At 41.0% G+C, this 25,237-nt stretch overlaps 1 protein-coding gene and 1 pseudogene across 6 annotated transcripts in view; one reads left to right on the top strand and one right to left on the bottom strand.

The window, feature by feature from the left end:
• Positions 1 to 536: 536 nt before the first annotated feature.
• Positions 537 to 25,237, top strand: part of TMEM144 (transmembrane protein 144) — a 56,078-nt gene continuing 31,377 nt past the window's right edge. For 2 of the 6 annotated variants that reach the window (XM_042234410.2, XM_004017285.6), the window contains exons 1-5: positions 537 to 729; positions 10,502 to 10,673; positions 13,500 to 13,622; positions 16,670 to 16,769; positions 18,795 to 18,875. In XM_042234410.2, the coding sequence (XP_042090344.1) occupies positions 10,565 to 10,673; positions 13,500 to 13,622; positions 16,670 to 16,769; positions 18,795 to 18,875 (413 nt within the window). In that variant the 5' untranslated portion in view covers positions 537 to 729; positions 10,502 to 10,564. Of the gene's footprint in view, positions 730 to 781; positions 998 to 2,155; positions 2,301 to 10,501; positions 10,674 to 13,499; positions 13,623 to 16,669; positions 16,770 to 18,794; positions 18,876 to 25,237 lie in introns of those variants that run through there. The other 4 variants (XM_060400668.1, XM_012097580.5, XM_042234409.2 and 1 more) reach the window with 3 other exon arrangements.
• Positions 23,447 to 23,974, bottom strand: LOC114108804 (ubiquitin-ribosomal protein eS31 fusion protein-like; annotated as a pseudogene).

Genomic DNA, 25,237 nt, shown 5'->3' with positions numbered 1-25,237 from the left:
CCCTCACCAGGGAGCAAACCCATGTCTCCTGCCTTGGCAGGTGGACTCCTCTCCACTGAGCCACGAGGAAAACCCCCAGGTATTAGTCTTTTTAAAAAATGAAACAAAACAGAAAATCTCCCCAGAGGACTGTGATGGGCAGCAAAGCTTGAGTCTAGTAGATGCGTTCTCACCTGCTCCTCAAAACAGACCCAATAAATATACAGATAAATGGTCTGGGAGCTTTTATAAAGGGTGGTGATGTCAAGTAAAATCTTGTGATGTTGCAAGAGATATTAGTGACATTGGTGGTTCAGATGAATTTCTTCACATTCTGTAAAAAAGAAAACACAGCTTTAGATAATCTTTAACAGTTGTGAAATTCCTTGTCCTTTTAGCCATTAACAGTATCAATCATACCATGCTCTGGGAGATTTAGTGAGGGTGACACTTTGAGTTCCCTAAAACAATCACGTTTTAAAATACACAAAAGCCTTTCTAGTTTGCTGGTTGATTGACAAGGGGCCTGTTGACCTCACAACAAAGTCACGTGACCTGCACTGCCCGGCGGCTGAAGGGAAGGTGTTTCCCAACCTAACGCCCCGCAGGTCCGGGATCTCCTTTGTTAAGTTCTTCTCAGTCCTCTGCGGCCAGGTGTGCAGGTCATTGCCTCCCGGGAAGGAAAGGAGGCCAGACGAGCCTGGGAACGTAGGTGCAGGAGCCCTGCCTTCACTTTCTGCAGGTGAACAGGTAAGGAAGGTCGCGCAGGAAGTCCAGGCTGGTTGGGCGCCGGAAGAGTAAGGCGGTGCTGGTTCGGCTTCTGCGCTGGGGAGGTGGCTGTGCCGCAGCAGAGCGCCAGGGGATTTCAGCCCAGCCAGGGGATTTCAGCCCAGCCCGGAGCACAGAGCAGCGTGGGGACAGCAACTTAAGGAAACCCGGGTAGCTGGGCAGGGGAGGGTCCGATGATTTTTTAGAACATGCTCCTGATTGAAATAAAAAACAAAAAACAAGTCTCAGAGTAAGTAAATTCAAGACTGCTAATCTTAGCCAAGACACCGGCGCAGCCTGCCAGGAGATTTGAGGAAATTAACATGAAACTAAAACCGAAATCTTAGGTGAAGTGGAGCAAGCAAAATTGATCAGAGCGTACCAAAGACTAGCCAAAAAAAAGGTCTCTATAGACGTTTAAATTGTTAGGAGAGAATTAGAGGAAAAGCTTTCAATTTTTAGGAGGGACTTAGAGGAAAAAGTTTAAATTACCATGAGAGATTTAAAGAAGTACTATTCAGTAAATCAAAAGTACTACAGCAAAAATAAATAAATATGGTTTAACAATATATCAGTAGATAGCCATTTAAAAACTTTAGTCGAGAGTATGTTAATTTTAATTTTTTCAATTATTTAAATTAAATTAAACATTATAATTAAAAGTTTGAGCCTTGTTAACCTGATACTGCTGCTGCTATGTCGCTTCAGTCGTGTCCGACTCTGTGCGACCCCATAGACGGCAGCCCACCAGGCTCCTCTGTCCCTGGGACTCTCCAGGCAAGAACACTGGAGTGGGTTGCTATTTCCTTCTCCAATGCATGAAAGTGAAAAGTGAAAATGAAGTCGTTCAGTCGTGTCCGACTCCCAGCAACCCCGTGGACTGCAGCCCACCAGGCTCCTCCGTCCATGGGATTTTCCAGGCAAGAGTACTAGAGTGGAGTGCCATTGCCTTCTCCGGTTAACTCGCTATTTGCACCAAAAAAACCTGGGAGTAATGTGCTAGAGTGGTGTTCTCTTTTCCACAAAAAATTTCATTGATTTAGAAAGAATAGACTCTTCTTTAAAGATAATAAGCATTGCCAACCCACGATGAGATTAGATCGCATGCTTTCTGCCGTGTACCAGAGGCACACGCAGTAAACTTCATTTGTCTGCGTCTGCCCGTAATAAGTAAGTAACTCAGTTAATGTTCACCCAGCAGTCAAAATGCAGTGTATCCATTGTGATTAGCATACCAGGTTATTCTTTCAAGGAAATCTAAGCGGTTTTGGGCTTTCAGTATTCTTCAATAGAACCATCTTTTTGCTCACTTTGCTGTTTTTTAAGGGTGGGTATTCTCTTTGCAATGTGCTTATCAAGGATTCCGACTCCCCCCCACCCCAGCCCCTTCCTTGAGTTTAGTTAAAATGGAAACAAAATTGCTTTCTTAGCTGAAACTAATCATGTGTCTTTAGTCCTGTGATATCCTTCCTGGGTATCTCCTGTTTCTCTGAACTATTGCCTCTCTGATATTTAGCAACAATCCACCAGCTTGATCTTTGAACCAAACACAGGTAAGCCACTGATGGAAGCCACAGGGCTGAAACTTTCTTTGCATCTAAGGAGAAGATTTGTAGCATTTTTATTGACTTTTTTTAGTCTGTTGACGTTTTTTTTAGTCTGTCAGTGTTAAATATGTCAGCACCTCTTTCTCAACTACATCCTCATGGAGGATATTGTCCAACCAGCATTTTGTTTCATTTTAAGAAAGCGCACAAAATTTCAAATAGCTTTCTTACTAAAATTTATTGATCAGTATTGAAGTTATCCCTGTAATAATACCAAAGAAGATAAGTAGATAGTTGTATATAAAATATTCTCTGCAAAGAGCGTTGTTCTTTGACAGTGAACAAAATGAAACACCTTGAAAGTAAATGTTTATTATTGTAAAATAAAATAATAAAAGTGATTTTAGATGTATAAAATGCTTTATTCATTACATATTCATAGGAAGATATCACTATAATATTAAATTGGGGGGGGGGGGAAGAGGTGGATTGTTTTAAATTACATTCCAGAGGATTTATATACAGAAGTGAGTGAAACAAAAGGTCAGTGTGCCAAATATGATTTCAAAGTGGTATTGTGGCATGACTCTGGTTACCTCTTGTGATAAAATGACTGTTGTATTTTTCTCATGTAGCTTTTATAGCTAAAAAGTGAATAATGTTCAATAACCTTTTCCAGATATTATCTTGTGAAAAATGTCTGGATCTTTGCTCTTTGAGTTTTGGTCCTTTTCTTCATAGTAAACCAGAGCTTTTTAATAAGCTTAGGAGTGTTGTCCAGTAGAACTTTCTGCAGTGATAGGAATGTTCTGCATACAATCTGCACTGTCCATTGTGATAGGTACTGGCTCTATGTGGCCATTGAGCACTTGACATGTAGTTAATTTAACTAAGGAACTGAATTTTTTTTCTTTTGCTAAATTTAATTGATTTTAATGAAAATGTAATTATCCTTATGTGACCCATGGCTACCTGATTGCACAGACAGCTAGTGAGCTGCTTCCCTTTATTCTAGTGGCTGGCTATAGTATCGTGCAGGACACAACTGCTCACCTTGGATTTTCAGATGGTCTTGAAGGTATTTTTCAAGAACATTACTCTTGAAGGGATTTAAGAGATTAATTTTTTTCATTCTTAATGACATTATTTTGTTTCTCATTTTGTAAGCAACATATGTTCTGCTATACCGTTCAGTTGTGTCCGACTCTTTGTAACCCCATAAATTATACAGTCCATGGAATTCTCCAGGCCAGAATACTGGAGTGAGTAGCCGTTCCCTTCTCCAGGGCATCTTCCCAACCCAGGGATCTAACACAGGCCTCCTGCATTGCAGGCGGATTCTTTACCAGCTCAGCCACCAGGGAAGCCCATATGTTCTACTAGAAACACATAAAAGCATCAAGTAAAAATTCACAATTCACTCATAATCCCTACACTCCAGTGGTAACTATCTTTGCTGTTTTGACATATTTCCTCCCAGTGGCTAATTTTTTTTAAAAGAGAATATAGTTGACCTATCAGTTCAGTTCAGTTCAGTCGCTCAGTCATGTCTGACTCTTTGCGACCCTCTGAATTGCAGCATGCCAGGCCTCCCTGTCCATCACCAACTCCCAGAGTTCACTCAAACTTATGTCCATTGAGTCATTCATGCCATCCAGCCATCTCGGCCTCTGTCATTCCCTTCTCCTCCTGCCCCCAATCCCTCCCAGCATCAAAGTCTTTTCCAATGAGTCAGTTCTTCACATGAGGTGGCCAGAGTATTGGAGTTTCAACTTTAGCAACAATCCTTCCAAAGAACACCCAGGACTGATCTCCTTTAGAATGGACTGGTTGGATCTCCTTGCAGTCCAAGGGACTCTCAAGAGTCTTCTCCAACACCACAGTTCAAAAGCATCAATTCTTTGGCACTCAGCCTTCTTCACAGTCCAACTCTCACATCCATACATGACCAGTGGAAAACCATAGCCTTGACTAGACGGACCTTTGTTGGCAAAGTAATATCTCTGCTTTTGAATATGCTATCTAGGTTGGTCATAACTTTCCTTCCAAGGAGTAAGCATCTTTTAATTTCATGGCTGCAATCACCATCTGCAGTGATTTTGGAGCCTAAAAAAATAAAGTCTGACACTGTTTCCACTGTTTCCCCATCTATTTGCCATGAAGTGATAGGACCAGATGCCATGATCTTCGTTTTCTGAAAGTTGAGCTTTAAGCCAACTTTTTCACTCTCTTTAACTTTCATCAAGAGGCTTTTGAGTTCCTCTTCACTTTCTGCCATAAGGGTGGTGTTATCTGCATATCTCAGGTGATTGATATTTCTCCCGGCAATCTTGATTCCACCTTGTGTTTCTTCCAGTCCAGCGTTTCTCATGATGTACTCTGCATAGAAGTTAAATAAGCAGGGTGACAATATACAGCCTTGATGTACTCCTTTTCCTATTTGGAACCAGTCTGTTACATGTCCAGTTCTAACTGTTGCTTCCTGACCTGCATATAGGTTTCTCAAGAGGCAGGTCAGGTGGTCTGTATTCCCATCTCTTTAAGAATTTTCCACAGTTTCTTGTGATCCACACAGTCAAAGGCTTTGTCATAGTCAATAAAGCAGAAATAGATGTTTTTCTGGAACTCTCTTGCTTTTTTGATGATCCAGCGGATGTTGGCAATTTGATCTCTGGTTCTTCTGCCTTTTCTAAAACCATCTTGGACATCTGGAAGTTCATGTATTGCTGAAGCCTGGCTTGGAGAATTTTGAGCATTAGTTTACTGGCGTCTGAAATGAGTGCAATTGTGCGGTAGTTTGAGCATTCTTTGGCATTGCCTTTCTTTAGGATTGGAATGAAAACTGACCTTTTCCAGTCCTGTGGCCACTGCTGAGTTTTCCAAATTTGCTGGCATATTGAGTACAGCACTTTCACAGCATCTTCTTTCAGGATTTGAAATAGCTCAACTGGAATTCCATCACCTCTACTGGCTTTGTTGACCTATATCACTCTATTATTTCCAGGTACACAACACAGTTATTTGATATTTCTTTTTCGTGTAGCTGTCCAGTTTACCCAACACCATTTATCAAAAAGGTTTTCTTTTCCCCATTGTATATTCTTGCCTCCTTTGTCATAAAGCTGGGCTCTCTATTCTGTTCCATTGATCTGTGTGCCAGTTTTGTGCCAGTACCATGTGGTTTTGATTACTGCAGCTTAATGGTATGAAATTAGGGAGCATAATAGCTCAAACTTTGTTCTTTCTCAAGATGCTTTTGGCTATTTGGGGTCTTTTGTGTTTCCATACACATTTTAGAATTATTTGTTCCACTTCTGTGAAAAATGCCATGCTGTTCTGACAAGAATTGTATGAAATTTGTGGATTGCCCAGGGTAGCATGGTCATTTTAACATTAAGTCTCTTAATACATGAGCGTGGTATATCCTTCCCTTCGTGTCATCTTCAATTTTATCAATGTCTTGTAGTTTTCCAAGTACAGATCTTTTACCTCTGTGGTTAGATTTATTCCCAGAGATGTTATTCTTTTTGATGCTATTGTAAATGGGATTGTATTAATTTCTCTCTCTGATAGTTCATTACAAGTGTACAGAAATGCAACAGATTTCTAGATTTTAATTTTGTACTCTGCAACTTTACTGAATTCGTATAGTAGTTCTCACGTTTTTGATGCATTTTTAGAGAAGGAAACAGCACCCACTCCAGTATTCTTGCCTAGAGTATCCCGTGGACAGAGGAGCCTGGTAGGCTGCTGTCCGTAGGGTTGCACAGAGTCGGACACGACTGAAGCAATTTAGCAGCCGCAGCAGTAGCAGCACAGATATTACCATGTAATCTGCAAACAGTGACAGTTTTACATCTTTCTTTCCAATTCGAATTCCCTTTATTTCTTTTTTTGTCCACAGTGCCATGGCTAGGACTTCCGATACTGCATTCGATAAAAGTGATGAAAGTGGGCATCTTTTGTCGTGTTCCTATTCTTAGAGGAAATGATTTCAGCTTTTCACCGTTGAGTGTTGTTAGCTGTAGGTTCTTCATGCCTGTGTCTGCTGCACATACCACCACCTAGCTGAGTGTGTAGGTATGCTCAGTCGTGTTCAACTCTTTGCGATCCCATGGACTATAGCCTGCCAGGCTTCTCTAGCCGTGGAATTTTCCAGACAATAATACTGGAGTGGGTTGCCATCTCCTTCTCCAGGGGATCTTTGTGACCCAGGGATCAAACTCACATCTCTTGTGTCTTCTCCACTGGCAGGCGGATCTTTAACTCTGAGCCACCAGAGAAGCCCCAGTTTCATCATATATGGCTGTTATTATGTTAAGGTTTGCTCTCTCTCTGTCCACTTTCTTGAGAGTTTTTATCGTAAATGGATACTGGATTTTGTCAAAAAATTTTTCTGCATCTATTGAGATGATCATATGGTTTTTATGCTTCAATTTGTTAATGTGGTATATCACACTGATTGATTTGCAGATATTGAAATATCCTTGCATCCCTGGAATGAAGCCATCTTGATTTCATCACTTAAAATATATCATGCCACTCCCTGTGGCCTGCAAATTTCTCTTGTATGTAACTAGTTGCTTTTTCCTTGCTGCTTTTAATATTCTCTCTTTATCTGTAATTTTTTACTGTTTTGTTTACGTGTCTTAGTGTGGACTTCTCTGATTTGATCTTGTTTGGGATGTTTTTGCTTATTGGATCTGGATTTCTGTTTCTTTTCCAAGGTGATAGAAAGTTTCAGCTATTATTATTATTATTTATTTTTTTTAAAATATGCCCTTGTTGGTTATCTATTTTAAAGAGAGCAATGTATACCTATCAGTCTCAAACTCTAACCCTCCTCTTCCACCTTCCTCCCTTGGTAACTATAAATTTGTTCTCTGAGTTTCTGTTTTGTAAATAAGTTCATTTGTATCAGGTTTTTTTTTTTTTTTTAGATTGAGTATATAAGCAATATCATATGATATTTGTCTTTGTCCGACTTACTTCGCTTAGTATGATAATCTCCAGGTCCAATCCCTGTTGCTGCAGATGCATTATTCCATTCTTTTTATGGCTGAGTAATCTTCTTTTGTAGATACGTATCATATCTTCCTTCTCCTTTCGTTTGTTGATGGTTGCTTCCATATCTTGACTTTTGTAAATAGTGTTTTAGTGAACATTGTAGTGCATGTATACTTTTGAACCACATTTTTCTCTGTCCAGGATTGCTGGATCATATTATAGGTCTTCTGCCCGTTTTTTTTTTTTTTTTTTTTTTCCATATTGAGCTACATGAGCTGTTTGTAAATTTCAACTATTATTTTTTCAAATAACGTTTTCTACCCTTTTTCTCTCTCTTCTCATTCTGGCACTGCTTAATGTGAGTACCGGGCTTCTCTGGTAGCTCGGAGGTAAAGAATCTGCCTGCAGTGTAGGAGACATAACAGGTGCAGGTTTGATCCCTGGGTCAGGAAGATCCCCTAGAGGATGGCATGGCAACCCCCTCCAGGATTCTTGCTTGGAGAATCCCATGGGCAGAGGAGCCTGGGGGTCTACAGTCCATAACGTTGCAAAGAGTCAGACACAACTGAAGTGACTGAGCCCAATGTGAATGTTAGATGCTTGATGTTGTCCCAAGGATCTCTTAAACTATCCTTAGTTTTACAATTTTTTCTTTCTGTTCAGCTTGGGTGATTTCCACTACTCTGTCTTCCAGTTAGCTGATCCCATCCCGTGTATCATCTAATCATCAACTGTTATTTTTCTCTAGTATACTTTTTATATCAATTGTTGTATTCTTCACCTCTCTTTGGTTCTTCAGATTTTCTAGCTCACTGTTAAAATTCCTATTGTTTCATCCATTCTTAAGTTCCTTGAGTGTATTTATGATCATTACCTGAACACTTCATTGGGTAAATTTCTTTCTTCACTTCACTTAGCTTTTCTTGTTTAGTTTTATCTTGTTTTTCTATTTTGAAACTATTCCTCTGTCACCTCATTTTTCCAGTTCTTTGTTTGTGTTACTCCATATTAGGTAGGTTGGCTATATTTTCTGATCTTGGAGAAGTAGCCATAAGTAGTAGACATCCTATGCATCCCAGCATAACATTCCTCTCTGATCACCAGAGCTCTGGTGGTGCCCCCTATATGGACTGCATGAGCCCTTCTGTTGCGTTAGAGCCAACTACTGTGGGTACACTGCTAGGTGTGGCTGGCCCTCAAATCAGTTGTTTGCCAGGCCCTACCTAGTGCAGAGACTGCTGGCCACTGGGAGGAGGGGCCAAGTCCCAGCATGGCTGGCTATGGGGCCCAGGTCATCCCAAGGGCTGCTGCCCACCTGCTGGTTGGTGAGACCAGGTCCTAACGCAGCTGACTGAAGTGGACCAGGAGATCATGGAGCTAGTGCTCTGCGCTGGTGGAAATAGACTTTGCTTTTGAAAGGTGAATGCAAAATCTCATGTGTTCTACTGGTGGGCTAGGACTAGCTCTAGGACCCCCTAATGCTGAGTCAAGTCCTGCGGTAGCTAGCTGCAAGCCAAGAGGTTCTGGAGCTAGTATGGACTTGCCAATGGGCAGGGCCAGGTCCTGGTCGTCCCAGTGCTGGTGTCAGTAGGCAGGGTCAAGTCCTGGGAATACTGGGGACTAAGCAGGGGCCTGCCTATGGCTGCTAGTCTGCTAGTGGGTTAGGCTATGTCCCTGCCTTGCTGGTTGCTTGGCCTGGGTCATCACAGGAATGATGCAGCAAGCCTTTGGGTGAGGCCCGGTTAGTGGGAGGATTTCAAAATGATGCTTTCCAGCATCTTCCCAGCAGACTGAGGTCCCAAAAATGGCTGTTGTCAACATCTGCATCCCCAGGGTGAGCGTTAGTTGCCTCCTTCCTCACCAGGCAACTCTTTAAGATTAGCAAGGGGTCTGACCCAGCTCCTTTCATATGACAACCTCTGCTCTGGGTCTTGGAGCATGTGAGATTTTGTGTGTGTCCTCTTAAGAGCAGAGTCTGTGTTTTCTACAGCCCTCTGGGTTTCCCAAATGCAAGTCTCTCTGGCCTTCAAAGCTGGAAGGGTCCTCTCCAAAGCATGGGGTCCTCTTCCCCATGCAGGAGCCCCAGTCTGGGGAGCCCAATGTGGGACTTGGGCCCCTCACCTTGGCAGAATCCCAGCAATTATGATTATCATACTCTTTTTTGGTCACCTACAAACAGGTAGGGTCTCAACTCTACTGTGTCTCCACCCTTCCTCCCATCCCTGTTGGGTTCTTTTTTCTTTTTTTGGGGGGGGGGGACTTCATGGTATGTGGGATCTTAGTTCCCTGACCAAGGATCGAACCCATGCCCCCTGCCGTGGAAGCACAGAGATTTAACCGCTGGACCCCCAGGAAATCCCCCTGTGGTTTCTTCTTTATTTCTTTAGTTGTAAAAGATTGTTTCTGCTAGTATTCAGGTCACTTTCATTGATAGTTTCTCTGTAAATAATTGTGAGTTTGGTGTGTCCATGAGAGGAGGTGAGTTCAGAGTCTTCCCGCTCCACCGTGTTGGCCACCTTCAAGAGATTTAGGAGATTGTTGAAGAGGTCTGTAGGAGATTCTTCTATCTGTTCAGTTTTTTTTTTTTTAAGTCATAAAAGATAGTTTGATGAACTAAACTGTTTGAACTATTGCGCACTGAAAGGGTGCTACTGATGAAGAAAAATGACTTTACCTCTAGGGGATCCTGAGTATGTAGCAACAATAGAGCTTAATTATGCCCTTAAGCTTGTGTTTCAAATAGCAGAAGAGCTTGTGCTCAGAAGGTACTCATAGTACCTTCTGTCTTCACATGTTCTGTCACTTAATTGTCACAAGACCCAATTGAAATGAGTAGAATTTTGGTCCACAAGTCTTCATTATACCAGTCTACCCACACAGGAGAATTTCTCTAAAATATCATACAAATTGTAGCCAAATCTTGGAAGAAGTTAGGTTTTTCAAACTCTGAAGACAAAGTTTGCTTTTTTTTTTTTTTTTTAAATTTAGGTCAGTAGTCAGAAAATATTTGTTGGCAAAATAAAAGAAGAAAATGAATTAATGTGGGGTGTGGACATAAATTCATAATGTCCTAAGTTTTTAATCTAGATGAAGGACTCTTACCATACTTTTGAAAAACTGAATAGTATCATGTATTGATCATAACGTGCTCACAGATTCACAACTTCTTAATTATTTCATTTTTGTTTCTTTTATTTCAGAAGTTCTTGAAAAGAAGATCAAGTCAAAAGTGAATCAGCTTGCTCTTGGGCAGCTCCAGAGCCATGAACAGTAATGCAACAGACCTCACCACTGGTTTCATCGCTTCTATTGTAGCCATCCTTTTATTCGGCTCAAACTTTGTACCACTTAAAAAATATGAGACTGGAGATGGTAATTCTATTTTCTTCATTGTTAACCTTAGGTTAATTTTAAATGTGAAGTTCACTGTTTAGGTCTTCTTTAATTGATGACTGTAAAAATGAATTTTGCTGTTCCAGATGCCAAGTGAACAGAGCTTAAAGCAGTTGATAATGCCCATGCCAGGTCATCTAAGTGCTAGTCAGTATAGGCTAACCTTAATATTGTGTTTCATGGTGAAGCTAGGATGAAGGAAGCTTTTTAGCCATACCGGCTATGATTATGGGCTTCCCTGGTGGCTCAGTGGTAAAGAATCCACCTGCCAATGCAGGAGACACAGATTCGACCCCTGGTCCAAGAAAATCCACTGAAGAAGGAAATGGCAACCCACTGCAGTCTTCTTGCCTGGACAGTCCTGTGGACAAAGGAGCTGAACTACAGCAACAAAAGCTATGTTTACAAAGGAAGAAAGTTAGTCAGTTCTGTAGTAATACTTGCTTTTTAAAATCCAACACACATGATATAAAAGGAAGCAGTTTGCTCATAATACAAATTTTGTGCTTGCTCATACACAATTTTGACTGACAAACATGTAAACATAGAAAACTGCACCCAGATGGATAAAGGTGCATAGCAATGCACAAAATGTGCTCACACCCTCTGCCCCAAACCACCACACCCATCCACACGTGGTGTTCAAACCCTCCCAACCTTTGCAAATAATTCATGGGCTGCAACACCTTTGACACTTATTTGTTTAAGTAAACTTCATGTCTTTTACAAGGTAAAGTGCCATATTTATTACAGAATTTGTGAATTTCTTAATCACTTACCCAGTATAAAGCTGTACTACCATTTTTTGTTAGGCTTTCTTTTAAAACAATTATTTTATCTATTTATTTTTGACAGCACTCAGTCTTTGCTGCTGGGTAGGTTTTTCTATAGTTGCAGCAGCGGGGGCTACTCCTTGCTGCAGTGTGAGCGCTTCTCATTGCAGTGTTCTCCTTTGTGGAGCAGAGGCTCCAGGGCGTGCAGGCTTCAGTAGTTGGAGCTCTTGGGCTCTAGAGCACAGTCTCAATAGTTGTGGCTGCTGCTGCTGTTGCTGCTGCTAAGTCACTTTAGTCGTGTCCGACTCTGTGCAACCCCATAGACTGCAGCCCAGCAGGCTCCTCCGTCCCTGGGATTCTCCAGGCAAGAACACTGGAGTGGGTTGCCATTTCCTTCTCCAGTGCATGAAAGTGAAAAGTGAAAATGAAGTCACTCAGTTGTGTCCGACTCATAGCGACCCCATGGACTGCAGCCTACCAGGCTCCTCCATCCATGGGATTTTCCAGGCAGGAGTACTGGAGTGGGTTGCCATTGCCTTCTCCTCAATAGTTGTGGAACACGGGCTAAATTGCTCCAAAGCATGTGGGGTCTTCCTGGACCAGGGATCAAACCTGTGTCTCTTGCATTGGCAGACAGATTCTTTAGCACCGAACCATCAGGGAAGCCCTCCTATCTTTTTTAATACCTTTTTTTATGAAGTTTTCAAGTGTTGTGTCCTTAGTCCCATTCCCCCCATGAGCTCTGTGGGTTTTATCACATTATTTTACCTAGTGTAGTGATTTTTGAAACATATGTGTCACGTTATCATAGAATTGACTGTAATGTGAATTCAAGGAAGGAGAAGTAATAGTTGTTTTTATCCACTTGCTTTTCCTATTAAAGCCAAGAAAAGGAATTGAGGATGTTATGGTGAAAGTCTGGTGAGAAGCATTGTGTTAGCACCCCAATTTCTTATGTCTTTATACTACCTGGACAATAGAGTTGCAGAGCCTTTCCTTCCATAGCCTTTCTTCTTTTTCCCACTGGAGTCAGAACAGGAATGAAAAGTACTAACAGAACAAAAACGATGCTAAAGGGTAGAGGACCTGGCTTCCGAGGTTTTACAAGAACCATGTGATCCCGGGAAGCCTGATCAGCTCGTTTATTCTGTTTCTGATTTGTAAAATGAAGGACTTATAAAATGAAGTTCCCTTTCATCTCTGTGTTCCTAATTTTAGAGGTTAGCAGATGTTTTTCTCTCCTCCACCATGAGATTGAGTAGAAATAAGCAAAAATCTTCCAATAGAGTCTGAAGTGCTATAAATACCATTGAGTTATAACAACCTTAGTATTTCTTCCAAGGTTGATGTTTCTGTGTCCTTTTAATCCCTGAACCTTCTTTCTGAACCTCAGAAAGGTACAGATATACCCCATATCACCACATGACCTTCCAGTAACTGGCGGATAGCAGCCAAGAGCATAGGAAGGGGAGTAGAAAGGCTAATTCTCAGTCTGAAATGTCTGCCTCATCACAGACACTCGACTCCAAGTGCATGGATCCTACACGTGGCTGTAAAGGACTTTATGTTTATCTCAGAGTAACTCATATGATCTCCAGAGGTTCAAATTACTATTGTGCTATTCTGGAATTCTTAATGCCGTTCTCTTTGGTCAGGAATGGCACAAAGTATGACATCTGAATAAAAATATATTGACTTGGTCTTGCCCTTACTCTTTGGCAGAAAATTCTTGATCCCTGTTAGGCAAGAATGCACAATGTAGAACTAGCTTTGGAGCCAAGTAAGGAATTCTAGTTTTACAGACTGTTAGCTATTTGGACAAGTTGCTTCATCTCAGATTTGTTTTCTCTGTCTCTGAACTAGGGTTAAGTATGATGCGTAGTAGTTACAGGTGTTATAATAGAGGTGTAAAGCATCTGGAATATAGGTATGCAATAAATTGTGACTGTTATTATAACATCTCATTGATATTCCTAAGCACTAACTTTCTTATATCAGGTTGACCCCCTGACACTGATTTTTTTATTTCTAGGAATGTTTCTCCAGTGGGTACTTTGTGCTGCCATATGGTTGGTTGCCTTGGTGGTAAATCTGATACTACATTGCCCTAAATTTTGGCCTTTTGCAATGGTTGGGGGCTGCATTTGGGCAACAGGTAATGTATGATAGAACTTATCCTTTAATCATTTGATACTATGATCATAATAGAAGGAAATGATGATAGATACTAGAAATTAATGATTTTGTTTCTTTCATTTATATGCTCCATAAATATTTTTGGTTCATATTTTTGACTCAGATATTTTTCCTGACACTTTCCTTTTAATGATTTCTTTCTTGTTCCTGCTAGAAAATTATAGCAAAATTATTATGTTTATATTATTATATAAAATTATTATAGGAAAAATGTTTCACTTGCTATTTGTTCAAGCATAAGTGCTCTGCCCTTTCTCTAGCATGTTTATCAGAAAATACTTATTAAATAATCTGCTCTACTAATAGCATTTCTAGGACTTGTCCTTAAAAGTAGACAAACGCAAACACAGTATCATTTCAAAAGCACTGGCAGAAAAACAAAGACAAACAAAAATCTTCCTTCTGTTGCCTTATCACTATTGCCTGAAATTTTATAACTAGAGTTTATGCCTTTGCTTGGCCTATCAGGAATATTTTTCATCTATTAATATAACCCCAGGAGAGTTTTCTTTTCTTTAACAAAGAAAATCAAGGATCTCTAGAGGTAATTTGATTAAAAGCAAATAGATGTTTAAATGTTAAAAACTTATTGAATGGCATTGAAACATGTATCATGTAAGAATCGAATTGCCTGTCTACGTCTGATGCAGGATACAACATGCTTGGGGCTGGTGCACTGTGATGACCCAGAGAGGTGTTATGGGGAGGGAAGACGGGAGGGGGGGGTTCATGTTTGGGAACGCATGTACACCCGTGGTGGATTCATGTCAATGTATGGCAAAACCAATACAGTATTGTAAAGTAAAATAAAGTAAAACTAAAAATAAAAAGAAAAGAAAAAATAATAGAAAAAAAAACTTATTGGGCTCCTAATTAATTTGAATCTCTACAGAATTAAGTGATTTAGTGAAGATAATGCGTTGAAGGACAAAAGAGTTAAATTTGCACTGCTGCTGCTGCTGCTAAGTCACTTCAGTCGTATCCGACTCTTTGCGACCCCATAGACGGCAGCCCAGCAGGCTCCCCCGTCCCTGGGATTCTCCAGGCAAGAACACTGGAGTGGGTTGCCATTTCCTAGTCCAATGCATGAAAGTGAAAAGTGAAAGTGGAGTTGCTCAGTCGTGTCCGACTCTTAGCGACCCCATGGACTGCAGCCTACCAGGCTTCTCCATCCATGGGATTTTCCAGGCAAGAGTACTGGAGTGGGTTGCCATTTCCTTGCTAGAGTTATAATTATTATACCTCATGGCTACTTTAGTACGATTGTGATCATCATTTTGAATAGGACAGGGGAACAGAGAGACCAATCATTCATCCTGCAGATCTTGACAACCACTGCAGTATTTATATTCAAACAGCTGTTCACCCTAGGAGTTGGTTGTTGTGGTTGTTCAGTCGTTCAGTTGTGTCTGTTTACGACCCCATGGACTGCAGCATGTCAGGCTTCTCTGTCTTTCACCATCTCCTGAAGTTTACTCAAACTCATGTCCATTGAGTCGGTGATGCCATCCAACCATCTCATCCTCTGTTGTCCCCTTCTCCTCCTGCCTTCAATCTTTCCCAGCATCAGGGTCTTTTCTAATGAGTCAGGCTCTGAGCATCAGGTGGCCAAAGTATTGGAGCTTCAGCATCAGTCCTTCCAATGACTATTCAGAATTTATTTCCTTTAGGATGGACTGGTTTGATCTCCTTGCAGTCCAGGGAACTGTCAAGGGTCTTCTTCAATACCACAGTTCAAAAGCATCAGTCCTTCAGCCCTCGGGCTTCTGTATGGTCCAAGGAGTTGGTGGGAAAAGTTTAATTTGAAAAATGCTGCAGACTGGGATGATGTGGGTCATAGCATTGTTTTTTGATTGCTAAGTTGTGTCTGACTCTTTGGGACCCCATGAACAGCAGCCCACCAGGCTCCTGTGTCCTCCACTATCTCCTGGAGTTTGCTCAGATTCATGTCCATTGATGCAGTGATGCTGTCTAACCATCTCACAGTGTAGGGCACAGTAGCTGACTGGATATGGTTGGTAGAGGAAGGGGAAGAGTTAACAGTGATGTAGGGATTTTATTGTAAGTGATTAGGAGAGTGACAGTGTCATTGACATGGATGAGGAGAAAAGGGAAAAGAACATGGATGAAAGGGAAAATGACGACTTCAGCTTGGAACCTTTTTAGTTTAAAGTTCCTAATATTCCCACAATGGGGGACATCTGGTCGGTAATCTCTTATTGGCACTAAAGCTCTGGAGAAGGTCCAGGCTAGAGCTGGAAGCATGTGTCTCTAGCTGATAGCTGAAATCATGAAACTAGTCAAGTGCCCAAAGAATATAGCAAGAGGAGGAGTGTATTTTAGGGATAATTTTTAGAGGGTACCTCTGTCCAGATGGTATGATGAGAAAGAACAGCCAAAGAATGAGAGGAACAGGAGGGAAGCTGATGATGAAGGCATCTTGAAAACCAAGAGAGAAAACCTTTCAAGAGGATATTGATTGAGTCAGATGGCAGGTCAGGAACTGGAGGGGGAAAAAAATGACCATGAATTTGGTCCTGAGTGACCCTCAAGAGCACAAAGCACTGGGTGGGGCAATCCAAAAGACAAGTAAATGAGCATGAGAGAGCAATAAGTCTGGGGCCATATTGAGCCAAGGACATCTGCCAATGATTGGTCTAGTTCCAGTCTAAGAGGATGGTCACCATTAATTTTATCATTGACCAACTTCTGCAAAAAAGTCATAATGGAGACCTACACTAAAGATGAAGAACATTGGTGCAGTTAAGCAAAGAGCTAATTTAACATTTGCTTTGTAGGATTTTGCCCTAAGCCTGGCTCTTTTAGCAATCATAATCATGAGGTTAATGCCAAACATTGGTTGTTTTATTTTTAAAATGAGGAATTAGGCTTTACTAAGTTTGTCCAAATCCCATAAGCTTCATCTGAAATTAAAACTAATTTAATTTATAAATAGATTTTCTGTATTGAAAAATAACACCTTTCTTCTGTATATTTCATCTACAGGTAACATAGCTGTTGTCCCAATTATCAAAACCATTGGTTTGGGCCTTGGAATCTTAATCTGGGGATCATTTAATGCCTTAACTGGATGGGCAAGCTCAAGGTAACACAAAACAGGGTGTTTTCAACTCAGATCCTCTTCACTCACATTCCGTGTAAGGCAAACACTGATTCCTGCCCTCACAAAGGTCACTTCTTGTAAGACATACACGTAACATGTGCTACGTTGAATTGTTTGCCTTAATTCTAAAGAAGTGATCTAACACTCCAATCAAGATAAATAATTTTCTTTAGAGAATGAAACAGGGAGAAAGAAAGGGCATTGGTATTTATTTTCCTTTTCTGTGTGTGACTGTTTTGTTTCATGTGTTGTACACATCATCATTCTAATCTTATTTCCACAAACAGATGAGGTAGGTACTGTCTTAGAAGATAACTGACACGCAAAAAGATGAGTGACTTGTTGAAGGTCACAGAGCTAATGAGCCGAGTTCAAACCCAGGTCTAGTAGCTCTAGAGCCTGTATTCTTCCCTTTGGGGTCTGAGCCAGGGTCAGCAAATCATTGCCCAGCTTCCACTTTGTAAATAAAATATTATTGGCACAGAGCCAAACACATCCATTTTAGGAACATTTACAGCATGGCTATTTTTACCCCATAAAGGCAGGGGTGAGCAGTTACCAGAGGCCATCCAGTCCACAAAGCCTAAAATATCTACTCTGTTGCCCTTTATGGGAAAGGTAGCCAACCCCTCAGCTCTAGAGTTGAGCTGTCGTCAGATGGGGTTGCCACAAAACATGTGGCTGTGTATATTTAAATTCATTAAAATGTGATAAAATTAAGCATTCAGTTCCTCAGTGGTACTGGCCACATCTCAAGTGCTCCATCACTGTATCTGGTTAGAAGCTGCCCTGTGCAACCATGGAACAGCCTTGGAACATTAGAGAAGTCCTGTTGGACTGCACCACCCTCTGTCAGCATTAAGATGAACATTCCAGTTGAGTTTGGGATGACAAATCAAAGGAGGATTTTATTCTAACCTTACTTTTCCAGCTCCTCTTCCTACTCAAAGCACTACAGCAACCTCAGTAATAATGAAACAGACTAACCTCCAAGACATTCTTTCCTGTCCTTTCTCCACTCCCAGTCTGCTGTTTTCTTCTTCTTCTTGTCTCCATTTTTCTCATCCTTGGATGGTTCACAGTGATTATTGGTAATGGTCACTGCAAGATCAAGGGATTAAAAACAGAATTTAAAGCAATGCCAAAGAGTAGAGATCTTTAACCAAATAGTCACTGAAGTTTACTTCAAATTCTATACAAAATTGCACTCAATTTATCAGCATTCAGTTAGCCACTTAACCTATTTTTTCTTATTTATTTCTTAGTCTTAGCGTGAAAGGGAGTTTTCTTTTAGACAAATACTTTTACATATACTGACTTATTTAATCTTCATAAGAAACCTGTAATTAGGTATAATTATAGATAGAATTATCCCCATTTTAAACATGAGAAGTAGAGACACAATAAAGGGAGTTAACTTATCCAAGTCACAGTTAATAAATCATGGACCTAGGGTTTGAATCAGGAATCTGACCTTGAGTCCATGGCCTTAAACAGTGTGATGCACACATATTCAAAAATATCTGCTTTTTTACAATTTATTTATTTTATTGGACGATAGTTGTTTCATAATGTTGCATTAGTTTCTGCTGTACAGAAAAGTGAATCAGTTATACCTACATATATATCCGCTTTTTTTAGATCGTTTTCCCATATAGGTCATTATAAAGCATTGAGTAGAGTTCCGTGTGCTGGATACAGCAGGCTCTCGTCAGTTACCTGTGTTATACCTAGTGGGTATATATGTCAGGCCCAGGCTCCCAGTTCATCCCACCCCCCTTCCACCTCTTGATGCCCATATGTTTGTTCTCTACCCCTGTGTGTCTATTTCTGCTTTGCAAAGAGTTCATCTGTATTGTTCCTCTGGATTCCACATATGCGCTAAGATGCGATCTTTTATGGTATGTTGCCTTCTGACTTCCTTCGCTCCGTGTGCCAGTCTCTAGGCCCATCCCTGTCTCTGCAAACAGTGCAACATCTGCTTTGCTGTGACTCTCTCGTTTCCAGGTTTGGCTGGTTTGGAATGAACGCAGAAGAAGTGGCAAAACCGCTGCTCAATTATATTGGAGCTGGGCTGTCTGTAGTAAGGTACGTGGCCATGTGTCATCGTTTAATTCTTCCTCCCAACATCAAGAACCATTTTTAAAGATCCTGATGTGTTTGCATTGTTTTATATCCACATCTCATCAATCAGCATGATTTTTTTCCTCAGATCCTTCATTTACATTGACAGCCATGACTTCAGAGGATAGAAAATATCAGCTCTGGAGTCCGGAGCCCCAGCTTCACAGCTAGAAAGCTCCGAGACCCCGGGAACCCGTTCGGCTGTTGTCAAGCTCACTTTCATTATCTGTAATTTTCAGAAAGTCCTAAAACATGGCTCATAAATGAGGATCAAATGGCAGTTAATGTATTGAGTTGGCCAAAAAGCTCATTCGAACTTTTCCGTATGCACTTATAGAAAAACCCAATGAACTTTTAGGCCAACCCAATATTTTGCAAACTAGAAAATCCTATATGAATCAGCTTTGTGCTGGCTTCCTGTTGCTCTGAAATAGCTACTGGCGCTCTCTTCTTATTTCATACAGATTCTTTGCCACTCAGTTTCTGCTTTCCCGTGGCCTCACTCCCATCTCCTCAGCCTGCTCAGATAAGCACACTCTCACCTGTGACAACACACACTTCTGTAGCTACCTCTTCGGGGATGTCTAGTTATAGTCACTATATGAAGGAGGGTGAAAGTGACTGAGTCTCTGCATGGCAGCGTTCAGTCCATAAAAATCATTGCTGAGTTAGGTCACCTTTGATTCACTCCCTTCTCCTCTCTAGACGCCATCTATATTTCCTGTCAGCACCTCACGTAATGGATAACACTGCCTGCGAAGATTTTAGTACTTTTTTATTCTTCAGGGAAAGAACACTATATTTCTTTTCCTCCTGTGGTGATGACTTTTACCCAGTCACATTCAGGAACAATCTCTTTGTCATTGAAATGTTGCCTTCAAGAGTGGTTCCAGGCCAATCAGAGAGGAAATAATATAGATTATTCTACAATAGCAGATTCTTGACATTTTTGGTTAGAGGCAATTTTGTGTATTTTGTACAATTCACATAGCATTCGAGCTTTGAATAGCTCTCTCAAAAACCATTTCTTTACTCCCTAGAATTGGAATGTGGCATGCTTTTATCTTGACTTAATGGTAATTTAAGACTAATTTACCCAGTCCATCAGACATTGTGTTTTTTTTTTTCCATATTCCTTCTTCCTTTAGAAAGTGTACATTCTTTGAAATGACAGATTATTCATGATTTACCACTTCCACCTGTGTGACCTTAATTTCTCTAAATCTTGGTTTCTTTGTCTGGAGATAAAGTGTGGATAATAATTGCACCAGCCTTGTATGACATTTTGAGCATGAAATGAAATAAAATATGGTAGGCACGTAGCTAATACTCTATATGTTGGGTAATTTAAATTACAGTAGTCATTCTTTTGTTAGTAACTGTTGCATGCTCAGTTACTCTTTCCTCTTTGGACCTGTGGTGTCTGTCCCTGCAGTCAGCTAGTCAGAGCGCCTGGGGAGTCTCCCAGTTTGGCCTGCAGCTTGATCTGAGGCAGGGAGATGCAATGGTCTCTGCCTGTGGTGCATCCTGGCTCTCTTTTGTTGACCTAAAATAAATACTACATGGCCAGATCGTCCCCAGCAAAAATGGGTTTATTCAGGGTAACAGAGAATTGCCATTTGGGGTCTGCAGCCATGACGAGCCAGTACCAGTCTCCCACATCAAGGGGAGGAGAATTCTATAGAGGGGAGAATGAAGCTGGGAAGGCTGGAGTAAGCAAGGAGTGCATGGATTTTCCCTGACTGAGTCCTGGCCGGGAAGGAAGAGGCGCCTTTTCCTTTCTGTTGGCTCTACCATCCTCACAGGGTGTGAGAAATTTCCTTTCCCTCTGTTTAATTAAAGGTTCTGTTTATTTAAAAAATTTATGCTTTCCTAAGAGAATTTTATAAATTAGTTTATTCTGAGTGGAATTCACTGAAATACCTTGGAGTCTCATGGTCAGTATAAGGAAACTTGACGTATGGTCATCTTGGTTTAGGATGTTGCTTTTCTTTTTAAAATTGCAGTGCTTGCTTCAGTCCTCCTGACCATCATTTTTAAAGGGTTGCTTAGGTCAGGTCTAGCATTACATTTTTCCTACATGATATCTATTGTAAGGATCAGTCACTTTCCACATTCGGACCACTCCAGGCATCCTAAGCAGCAGAGGATTTAACAGAGGGAATTGTTGACAAAAGTGTTACAAGGGCCAAAGGAGCAGAGGGAGGAAAGTGGCCTCACCAGAAGCCCCAGAGCCCCTGTTCCTGCTGGCACTGTGGGGACAGACTCGCCTGTCCTGAGCTACTGCCACCAGTGGAGCCCCCACGAAGGCAATATAGCGCCTCCCTACTTTTGCTTTACTCATGTGTCTCCTGCTGGCAAAGCCAAAATGAAGCACAGTTTGGGAAAACATAGTTTTCAGTCTTCTGGGCTCCATGGTTCAGGAGAGAAGCGGAACTGATGCCAAGAAACAAAGTTAAGACACTCTTTTAGACATGCTTTAGTGAAGATCCAGGAGTCAGAATTCATAGAAAGACAGATCTCCTTTTCAGTTAAAAGCAGGCTCTGGATTATCCTTGAATCTGTCTCCATTCTTTACTTTCTTAACTTGTTTTCCTTGGAGAATGGCTCTGTGAGGAAACCTAGGTCTTGGACTCCAGCCCCTACCTTTCTTCAGAGCTGTGGTCCTTACATGGGACTGTGGAGCAGGCTAGTCATCTTAAGGTAGATGCTCTCTGGGCACCTCCTATTCCATTTCAGGTGGGGTTCCCTGTGGAAGGGGACCCTGCCAGGTCAGGAACAAGGCCAGGACTGTGCAAACCCTGAGCTGTTGCTTCCTTTCTCTTTGCCTGCAACATTTTCAATCAGAATTACTTTTCTTAGGGCTTCCCTGGTAGTCCAGTGGCTCATACTCTATTCTTCCAATGCAGGGCACACAGGTTCAATCGCTGGTCAGGGAGCTAAGATTCCCACATCATGTATGTTCAAATAAATTAATAATTTTTAAAAGTACTGTCTTAAAAAAATGAATACTTTTCTTACTTTAGCCTTCCCTGAAAACTGATTTCTCTTCTTGCATTTCTTCTCTGCATGGAAGATATCAGTCACAGTCATCCAAATTCAGAAACTCGGGCTTATTTTTTTTTTTCCTTTATAACCCCCCATATGTAATTCTGTAAAATTCTTTTTGAGTGTTTCACAAGTTCCTCCCCTCCTTTGCCTTGGCCCCTTTCTATCTACTCGCCTGTATACAGTTATAAAAATCTCACATCTCATTTCCCTAGTTCTGTTCTTTCCTTTGTCAGAATGACTTGCTTGTATCTGCTCTCAAATCAGGACATCACTCTTCTACTTAAGAACCTCTGAAGGCTCCCCACTGGATTCACAATAAATCTGTTTCCTTAGTCTGGCACGTCCCCCATAGTTACAGATCTAGTGCTTCCTTCTAGCATGGTTTCTCCTGTGTTATCACCTCATTGACCTGGAATTACTTATCACAGCTTATCTGGCACTTCCCTCAGCCCCAAGAGCCCTTTCCTCTGTTTCATTGGCCACCCTGAAATTTCAGCTAAGATTTCCCATCTGATGATGTTTTCTTCTTCCTAAATTCCTACTGTATTTTGCCCTTCCTCTGTTGATATTATCCACATCCCCCAGGTCTGTTTTGTATTATTCACACAACCATCTTTATCCTTAAACCATGGGATCCTGAAGGACAAAGTCTGCTCTTTGTACCATCTCCCCCACCATCACTATCAGACAGTGCCTGACTCAGAGTAAATGCTTGTTGAAATCAGTTGTCAGTGTAAACACACACGCATGTGAGTTTTCCTAATAGAAAGTTGCAGATCTAGGGAAATTGGAAAGGTTGAAAGTGTAGAAAAGCACCCTTGCCTGTAATATGATTGATTTTTTTTTCTTTTTTTGCTTCCCATGCTTTTGACAAGATTTCTAGACTTTCTCATGGAACTTTGTGTTTGACAAACCACACCAAGTTCTTTGCATCTATAGCCCAGAAGACCACGTGATCTATTTACCTTTATGTTCATATTAATATATTGACATATATGCTATATCTCATTACCTTGCCCTAACTTAGTGCCACCACATCCTCTCTTGACCTGACTTAGCTGGGATTCTTCTTTCTGACTTACCCATTTTGTGTCTAGTCACCCAGGCTCAGATGGCTGACTTAGTCTTGATTTCTTTCATACGCTCAGCACCCTTCTCTTCCATCCAGTTTATAGTTAAATTCTCAACTGATTAACAAATTTTGAGCTTTTATCATGTGCCAATAAGTACCTTGAGAATTTTGTGACCATTTTTTTAATTGTTTTTAATTATCAAAGACTATAATTGTACACTATTGAGAAGTATAGACCAAAACATAATTATTGGAGGACAGTTGCTCATCACAGCTCTGTAACGTGGGTCTCTCCCCATTTTTTAGATGAAAACAGTTGAAGGTCAGAGAGATTAACTGATTTGTTGGAAAGCTGTACAGGTGTTTGAAGAAGCACTCAAGGACTTTTCTCGGGATCCTTCAAGTATTTTTTTTTTAATGTTAGCTCATATCTTTATTAACCAATATACAATTACTTGTTTTCTGGTTTGTTGAAACAATAGGTCAAACAACATTTGCCACAATAATGTCTGTCAAAATGATTGGCCATAAAAACTCCAGCACCACATTCATCTGAGGGACACTCTCAGCAAAGGCGACTGATTTTGCCATTCTCATCCACCTTATAGTATTTCGGAACAGCCAGCTTAACCTTCTTTCTCTTATGCTTGTTCTTCTTGGGAGCGGTGTAAGACTTCTTCCTTTTCTTAGCACCACCACGATGTCTCAACAAAAGATGAAGAGTGGACTCCTTTTGAATGTTGTAGTCAGACAGAGTACATCCATCTTTCAGTTGCTTGCCAGCAAAGATCAGTCTTTGCTGGTCAGGAGGAACTCCTTCCTTACCCTGGACCTTGACCTTTACATTTTCTGTGGGATCCGAGGGCTCGACCTCAGGAGTGATGGTCTTCACGAAAATCTGCATCTTGGCGGTCGTTCCACCGCAGATGGCAGATCCGAAGCTCCTTCAAGTAATTCTAAAATATCATTCTCTATTGTTATTAGAAAACAGACTGGTCTATACAGAGTAGAAAGTTTTCATGGTAATTTTGTGGAGAAAATGCAAAGGTAGTGTCTTAATATTAGCTTTGTGAATTAACATATATATGAGCACACACACATGTTTACATATTTAACAATTAAGATAGACAAGTACTTTGAGGACCTTGAAAGAGATAGAAAATGTCATTCCTATTCAATTTTCTATGGAATTGGAACATCTTTAGAGAAAAAAGATTGCACGGAAAATAGTCTGGATTGTGTGATGACGGTTCTCAGTGTTGCAGGAATTCAGAAAAGAGGATTTGGGGAGGATTGGCTTGGGGAGAGCTCCCCTCTCACAGTCAGTAGTCACCTCTTCTGTAGTTTGGATAAGAGGCGAGAATATGGTATGCTCAGCTAAGGAAGGCTGGCAAGCAAGACATGAAAGCTTGGAGCAGGGACTGGTCAGAGAAAGAAGTCCATGGGGGAGTTATGTTCAGGAAGGTTGGGTGTGGCATGAAGTAGAGAGCAATAAAAGGAGGACTTCCCAGGTGGTTCATTGGTTAAGATTCTGCTTGCCAGTGCAAGGGCATGATTCCATCTGTGGTCTGGGAAGATCCTACATGCCAGACGGCAAATAGGCCTATGCGTCAAAACTACTACTGAAGCCCACGTCCCTAAAGTCTGTGCTCTGCAACAGGAGAAGCCACTGCCATGAGAAACCCACACAGCACAACTAGCGAGAGTCTCTCTCACTTGCCACAACTAGGGAAAGCCAGGACACAGCAACAAAGACCCAGCACAGCCCAAGATAAATAAATAAACACATTTTTAAAAAATCAAAAGGAAACTTGAATTTCCTATGGGATGGAGTATGGAGCCAGTTAAGTGTATAAGGCAAATGAGACTGAAATAAGGACGCCACTAGACATTTTTAATTTTTATACACATGATAGCATATCTGGGTGCCCAGTCTGCACCCAGCTATCTATACTATTTCAGTCTCTTGTGTGCTTTGAAAACTTCTTATATTGCTTTCACTTTTGAGCCATGCAAATGTTTTAAAAACAGAAATAGCAAAAGAATACTAGAGTTGTAACTTTCTTCAGTTAATTAAATACGTTAACACATTTTAACATTTCTGCATAGTTTAAAAGTCAAGGTCATTGAGGTATTTATTACAAAGATGCTGGACATGAATAGTTAGTAAATTAGGAGAGAGAGGTTCAAGGGCAAAAAAGAT

Source organism: Ovis aries, chromosome 17 (assembly GCF_016772045.2).
Source record: "Ovis aries strain OAR_USU_Benz2616 breed Rambouillet chromosome 17, ARS-UI_Ramb_v3.0, whole genome shotgun sequence".
Classification (NCBI taxonomy): domain Eukaryota; kingdom Metazoa; phylum Chordata; class Mammalia; order Artiodactyla; family Bovidae; genus Ovis; species Ovis aries.
The sequence above is the reverse complement of the archived record's forward strand: the minus strand, read 5'-3'. Positions and strand labels throughout refer to the sequence as shown.